The sequence below is a fragment of the Montipora capricornis genome, chromosome 7 (genome assembly GCF_036669925.1).
Source record: "Montipora capricornis isolate CH-2021 chromosome 7, ASM3666992v2, whole genome shotgun sequence".
NCBI classification, from domain to species: domain Eukaryota; kingdom Metazoa; phylum Cnidaria; class Anthozoa; order Scleractinia; family Acroporidae; genus Montipora; species Montipora capricornis.
Genome location: NC_090889.1, coordinates 40,859,999 through 40,867,498, shown reverse-complemented (window position 1 = coordinate 40,867,498; position 7,500 = coordinate 40,859,999). Strand labels below are relative to the sequence as shown.

The following is a 7,500-nucleotide window of genomic DNA, read 5'->3' as shown; positions in this document are numbered from 1 at the left end:
GCTAGACTTGATGGAGTTACCATAGATCAAGGACAGAATTATCCAATAAAGTAATAAACTGGAACTTCATTATTGACTCATTTTAGCATATATTATCAAGCATGCCTTCATGATCACTTGATGTAACTAAGAGTGTTTGCACATGAGATAAATGCAGTGAACCAAGTTGGCCTGACAGACACATACACAAAATAGAGGTAGCGCGGCTGGTATTAAAGTTCTGTCGGCGTATCTGTTGAGAGAAGATGTTCTTTAAAAGGAAAGAAAATCACTGAAACAAAATGAATGAAAGGACGTATTTCCTTCCAGCACTGCTTTCAAATCGGATAAATCGAAGCCTGCGAGCTCGAGGGATACATTTCGTAACCACGTTAGATAGTACTCTCTTCCCAACAAATGAATCTGGCCTTTGCTCGGGTCTTTTCGCACTTTGAGCATTTGTTCCGATACAATCACTTACGTGGAGAAATAAAGCTAAAAGGTATAAAAGCGGACTCGAAGCAACTTCAGAGGCGGTGCTTCCTCGAGCAAACTAAAAGGACTGCTTACAAAAAGTGTAACGAAAGACAAATTCCCGTCGACTAAAATGCCCCTTGCAGAATCTTTCCCTGTCATTTAAAGTTTAAATGACCACCTTCAACTGGCTAAAGCTATATAGAACGAAGAACCACACGTTGAAACCACCGCTTCGAAAGCCATTTTTGTGTGCATCACAGCGCGCGGTTGGAAACCTGGATACTACAATTTTCAACAGCCAATCAGACAAAAGTCTCCTTTGTTGGGAGCGAGAGGGGGCGAGACGAAATAAACAATGAGCTGGCTGCAGGCGCTTCCTCCTTCCCCTCTCCCTCGCTCCGCGCGTTTCGCGCGCGCCCAATTTTTCCCTCTCCCTTCCCCTTTCTAGCGCCTGCCACGCAGGCTACTTAAAGAGCAGCATTTGGGGGACACTTTGTGACATAAATTGTCTGTATTCTGAGACACAGGTAATGTTGAAGTTGGCTAGAAGAGCAAGGGGACACTTTGTGACGCTTATTGAAATCCGCGTGCATCTAATTAGGGTCAAACCTGGACATAATATTATCTCAATACATTGGTGCTATTACCTAATGCTCCCATTCTTGTGATAGCAACTTCCTTGCCCTGCTGGCACAAATGTGGCCAGCATTGGAGCTTCCATAGAATCCCCATACACTACGGTGTATTTCCCAGGCAAGTTAGGACCTGGATAAGTGCTACATATTGCCATTCGACCTGAAGGATAGCTGAAATATTTTGTGTTAAAGAATGAGTTTGTACTATTGACAAGAGCAATCGAGAAAAACTCCTGGTCCAGGAGTACTACATCGTCGAGTCAAAACAATAAAAGAGAGAACCGGCCAATTTCCAGCTTACAGATGTTTAAAGCAATAGAGTTTTGCTTTAATAATAACAACCGAAAGTTGGTCCCTTGTTTCTGTTTTTGGGTTCTGAAACAAACTATAACAAAAACTTCCATACTCCCTGCTTTACGCAGGAAAGTTCCTCAGATGGAACAGATGGGAAGCAGTGTTTTCCTTCAGGTAAGCTGCACACTGTGTTAAATGGCTAGTTAGAGTGTAATTCACAGTCACCACCATATAGAGCTAAAATCATAGTCAACTATCGTTAGCTATTGTTTGGAAGTCTACTGTCTATTTTCATATATGACTAACTTAAGCATTGTGTTCTTGCTGACCAGTTGTACTCGAAACATATTTTTCTTGCCTCTTTTGCAAGCTCATCTAGCAAGAAAAACTGACTGAAGTGGCCTGGTATGAGGCACTAGGGTATCAGACACGTGATTCAGTTTTTGTGTCTTGCCATTAGTGCAGCAGATTCCCCACCTTCCCACCCCTCAGTCAGTTTGAAATGCTTTTTTTCTTTTATTTGACAGAAATTGTAGTCTGGCCATTTTCTTTGTTTTCTCTATGAGCTGGGCTATTTGTCTTGTTATTCCGTTTCTGTCAATTTTGTTAATGGTTGGTACATGTAGCCATGCTAATAAAGTGCTACTTCATTGTTGTGTGGCAGACAAATGGCATTCAGTGTGTGAGAATGGACTTTATTGGAGTCAAGTGTGCAGGCACATTTTCTTTTGTTTAAAACTACATGCAAAAGAGGATTGAGGGTCAATTCAATACAAAATGACCCCTTTGACTCGTTTATGTGGCAAAACCACTGATAACTCCGATAAGGGCTATTAATCTGAAAATCCCAAAGTCGACGTTAAAAGGATACTAGCAATATGAGGTGCCATCAGGTAAGCAGGTAAGGAACTTTGGTCTCTTGTCCTCATCTGAGACGTTTTTCCATCGTTTTGCCCATGACACACCCTTCTTATATTTCATAGCTGCTTCTCTTTGTCTGTCACCATAATACTTGGTGATTAAAGGTCCATCAACACCAAGCTCCTTTGCTTTCTCTCTCATCTCCTCTCTGAAGACAGAGTCAAACTTGTAAGTTAACTCCTCATCATTATCATCATCATGATCATAATATCTTAATAATAATAATAATTTAATAATAATAATAATAATAATTATAATTATTTTTTTAGTAATATTAATAATAATAAAATAATAATAATAATAATAATAATAATAATATTAACAATAATGATAACACCAACTTTATTCATTCTCATCAATGAAAGGGATGGATACCAGAGGTCGTCCCTGCTGAGTGGCCCACAGGACCACTGGAAATTATCTCAAGGTAAATAAAAATGCATATGCATAGTCTCCATACCCTTAGAGGATCTCCTAAGCATGGCCACCACTGATTCCACCAAAGGGGTCCAGATTTGTGGAACCATGTTATGCTTTAAACGAATGGAACATGGTTCAGTGTTGTCTGTACTCTTATTGACAATGATTATGCCATCACGGTGGTCAAAATATTGTGGACTTACAGGGCGCAGCCGAGTGAGTCCACAACAAATTTTGACCTCTGTGATGACGAATATCATTTTTGATGATTGTCAATAAGAGTACAGCACATTCTATTAATTTCGTTTTTAACGGCACTATTCACTTATTTTCAGAGCATGACCAAGGTCATGACACAAAGAAAGAGCAAGCATTGTCCATAATTTTTTTGTAATCCAATTGGTTTATTTCACAAAATGAGCATTCCTGATTGGATATTACAATTGTTTGACACTGATGCGAGCATGACGTGGGCAGCGTTGTCTAGAATCTTATTGACAACAGCAAATTATAGCCGATCAGAATGTGACATTACAAGCAATTGTGGTAAAATTACCTTTCTCTTATTGCTTGCTGAAGCCTTCCTCTTGCCCATTCTAATAAAGTCTGTCTTTCAAGATCACTTGCATCATCACGATGAAGAATCCACCCTAATAGAAAATAAATATTTGTCAATGAAGGAAAGATGGTCTTCACTATCATGGCTATTTTGTGATTAGTGTGATTCAGGTTTCAGCACAGGTTAAAATAACTTTGCAATACCAGTGCTCGACCTTAGCAGTAGTCCACTAGTCCTGGACTAGAGCAAAATGCTTGTGGACTAGTAGAAACTTAGAACCACTAGTCACAGGACCAGTAACTACTTTGTAATTACAGGGGTAGTTTTTGCAATGTCTAAAAAAAATAAATTAGGTGAAAACAAAATACACGTCTTGTAAAAATTATGTTGTTTCGATGCGTTCCTCGCAACGTTTCGATCACGAAAACAGATAGTCCAATTTAATTGTAAAAAGATATTGCAAATAATTGTATTGCCATGCTGCAATCAGGAAGGACTACCAGAGATTTACTCAGGACTAGTAAATTTTCAGTTCAAGTAGTCCCAGGGAAAGCGATCAAAAAAGTTAAGGTCGAGCACTGAATACCTGCAAAAATGTAATTTGCATGTTTAACCCAAAAATTATGTGTCAATTACCTTTTTCCTCACAAGTCTTTGAGAGAAGAGAGAAGTTGATAATAGTTGGCTGGCCTGTAATAGCATGGCCAGAATACACTAGAAATATAAAAGAGACAACCAATAAATTAAATCAGTCAATCACCTGGTCAATCAGTTAATCAAAAAACACTGTTTCCCTAGTTACCAATAGTAATAATCCAAGGTCACTTGAAAGTACTGCATGACAGTTGAGTGTGACATCGGCCACATACTGCAATTCGTTGTTGCGTGTGTAATTTTTGCATTGTTCGTAAAAATATACTTGAGTGGTAAACCATGCTTGTGACTAGTTCTTGCAAGCTCTATGGGTCAAGATACTATATTAAAAAAATATATAAAAGGTCCTATAATGGAACTGATTCACAACCACACCACAACAAGGGATAGATTAACCTTATCTTAATTTCCAACAGAAACCACATGACCCCATCAGGATACTTGATACAGCTGGAGAACCATTGATGCCAGTAGAGTATTACTTAAGCGTTAATTGCACCTCTTAAAAAAACTGCAACAAAGGTAAACGCTCTCCAAGCCAATGACCCAACACACCAGTGCTTAATTCCCAAGTTCCCGTAGCATTAAGCGACTAGGAGTATTTTTTACTTCCCCCTGGATGGGATGCCAGTCCATGGCAGGGTAATCCCCAGCATTTCGCTGGTACCCATTTATACACCTGGGTGAAGAGAGGCACCATGGGAGTAAAGTGTCTTGTCCAAGAACACAACACAATGTCCCCAGCCAGGACCCGAACCCGGACCACTTGCTCCGGAGTCAAGCACACTAACCATGAGGCCAACACGCCTCCCACAAAACCCACAAAACTCAAGCAAAAAGTTGATTACAAAAAAGTGTTGGGTGAGCAGGCATGGCGCAGTTGTAAGAGCACTTGCCTCTCACCTATGTGGCCCAGGTTCGATTCCTGGATTCAACGCTATAGGTGGGTTGACTTTGTTGGTTCTCTACTCTGCTTCAAAAGGTTTATCCCCGGGCACTCCGGTTTTCCCCTCTCCTCAAAAGCCAACGTACAGGTACATCTTTAATATTCCAGCTGGCTGTATGCCATGCTCCAAGGTCATATATGAGGTAGTGTGCTTTTGGTTTGATCTTTTTTGAGCTGCGCCGTTGCTGTACTTTGCGATGACAACTACTGTACTAGATTATGACTTTAATGTGCAGAAAACTGTCTTTCATACGTATAACTACGAGCCAGGTGGCCTAGACAATTTTACTGTTTACAATGCATGTACAAAGAAATAATCACTTTCTAAGAAAAACAAAAAACAAAAACTAAAACTCTAGAATTGTTCATTTAGATAACGAAGCTAATGAGCGACTGTGTTTATGAGGTGAATGTTTTCACGATTTCAAAATTTTGAAAATTATCCATTTCTGTGATTTTTCTATGGTTTTGCAGTCTCATTTTGTAAAATCTTAGTCAATTCGTTCTCTAAGTTAATAGAGTAAGCAGCCAGGAAATCAAAAATTACTTGTACATGTAAACTGCTGTAAACTTTGTGTCCAGAATATAAACTCTTAACTCCAATTCTTAAATCTGCACATTTGTCCCTTTTGAATATTGTCCGCGCTGGTTATTATTATTATTATTATTATTATTATTATTATTATTATTATTATTATTATTATTATTAGAGCGGTTTTCAATTGAGTGTCGAAAGTAATTAGCGAATTGGTTTGGTTTTGCATTTACTTCACTCAGTGATTGGTTCAAAGTCCTCGCGCCACTTTTTCAACCAATCAGAAGTGAAACCAAAACCAATTGTGGCTCGCGCGTGCACATTTTCCGGCGCTTTGTGTCGGCTACGTGTAATTACTTCGAGTTTTGATTGGTTTAGTGGATTGTCTCCATCCTTTTTGATTGGCCAAAGTAATTACTTAGGTTTTGGTTTTACGACACTCATTTGAAACTCGCTCTATTATTATTATTATTATTATTATTATTATTATTATTATTATTATTACCATCTGCTATGTCTTTCTGATCATCCTCTTCATCAATTGCCCCAGTTTGTAGCTTTTTTCTTTCTGAAGAAAGCAAAAGCCAAAAGATTGACTTAAAAATTGCAATATTAAGAAATTACCAAGAGGAATGGCTTTGGTAATTGCGCTGGCACTAAAAAGAAAGGTAAAGCGGTAGACTTGCCGTGACTGTTACATGAATATAGCTAACCTTAGGCCTAATTAGGCCTAAAGAAAAGTTTTTAGGCCTAAGGTTCTTTCTTTCTAGTGCCAGCAGTTTTCCAGTTATAATGAAATTTCAACCTGCAGCCTGCAACCTGCAAAAAATACCTGCCGCTTTACTGGCAGATTTTGAGGATCGTACCTGTACTAGAATTTGCCCAGCAGAATTTAAAAATTTGCCCTTCAATTGCTTGAAATTTACACTTAGTCAGACAAGCGTCTGTGGGAAAAAATTACAGACAAATGTAAGAGAAATTTAAAATTTCACTGGGCAAATTTAAGTGCTTGTAGGATCCTTAAATTTTGTCAGTAAAATCCTTTGTTTAGCAACTAAAGTTTTACAGTTTACCATTCACAATTTTTCTACATTCGGGGTTTTCTCAACTTATTTTAACGTAGATTCCCATAGAAACACTGTAAGTTCGGACACGTTTGCCTACCCGTCAAGATGGCTTCCAAAAACGGGATACGACCTATTCCCAAAAGACTTTTTTGCTATTGTTCTTTCCATCGACACGACCGCCATGACTATATCAGGTGCAATCAAATAATAAAGTTGGACGTATACAGGAATTTGCCAATTTAATTAAAAGGTTACAAACCACGCAGAAAAATCAGTGTTCTGTCTATACCTCTTTTCTTGAAACGCGGATTGACTGGCAGTCTTTTTTCTTCTTAAACGTACATGTCACTGACTCAGCAATCTTATGGCTTTCAATACAGTTGTATTATTAAGCTCAAATTTGAAAAAAAATACTATTTAATGCAACTTAAACGAGGCATCAAGTTTTGAAGGAATATTCTTTTAGAACGAGGCGTCAGAGGGCAACTTAGCTTCCGATAAAAATAAAGGAACATTCCGACAGCACAAACAGCAGCCATTTTTCACTCGCTGCACAAATCACAGGACACCCAGCTATCAAGTATCTAAACGCACAGGCCAGAGCTCTCAACATAAATCTTAATCAATCATATAACAATAAGGACTTTCCTGTAAATTAAAATTCACAGGTACAATAATATTTAAATCCCCCCTTTAATTTGTTTTTTACCCTTCAAATTTAAAGCAATCAACACCCAGAAACTCAAATTTAAAGACGAAATGAATTTTTTTCAGGACAGCTTTTTGTCTCTCATTGACAGCTTAACGACGTTGGTGTCCACAATTTCATCAGGTTATTTCTTTGTTGCTGCTAAGTAATGGAAAATTTTTATTAATTCTAAACCAATATTTAAATAAAGTTATCACCCAAACTGTCAGACAACTGACAACACTAGCATTTGAGAGAACAATTAACACCGTCTGAGTCATAATTGCAGCTTTTACAATTTGACGATTTACTTCCCAAAAGTCTG

At 38.2% G+C, this 7,500-nt stretch overlaps 1 protein-coding gene across 1 annotated transcript in view; it reads right to left on the bottom strand.

The window, feature by feature from the left end:
- LOC138057218 (uncharacterized) overlaps window positions 1–7,500 on the bottom strand; it is a 33,787-nt gene that overhangs the window by 24,566 nt on the left and 1,721 nt on the right. The window contains exons 2-6 of the mRNA XM_068903271.1: window positions 5,926–5,988; window positions 3,922–3,999; window positions 3,283–3,376; window positions 2,257–2,454; window positions 1,104–1,262 (exon numbers count right to left, since the gene is read on the bottom strand). Coding sequence (XP_068759372.1) covers window positions 1,104–1,262; window positions 2,257–2,454; window positions 3,283–3,376; window positions 3,922–3,999; window positions 5,926–5,988 — 592 coding nt within the window. The remainder of the gene's footprint in view (window positions 1–1,103; window positions 1,263–2,256; window positions 2,455–3,282; window positions 3,377–3,921; window positions 4,000–5,925; window positions 5,989–7,500) is intronic.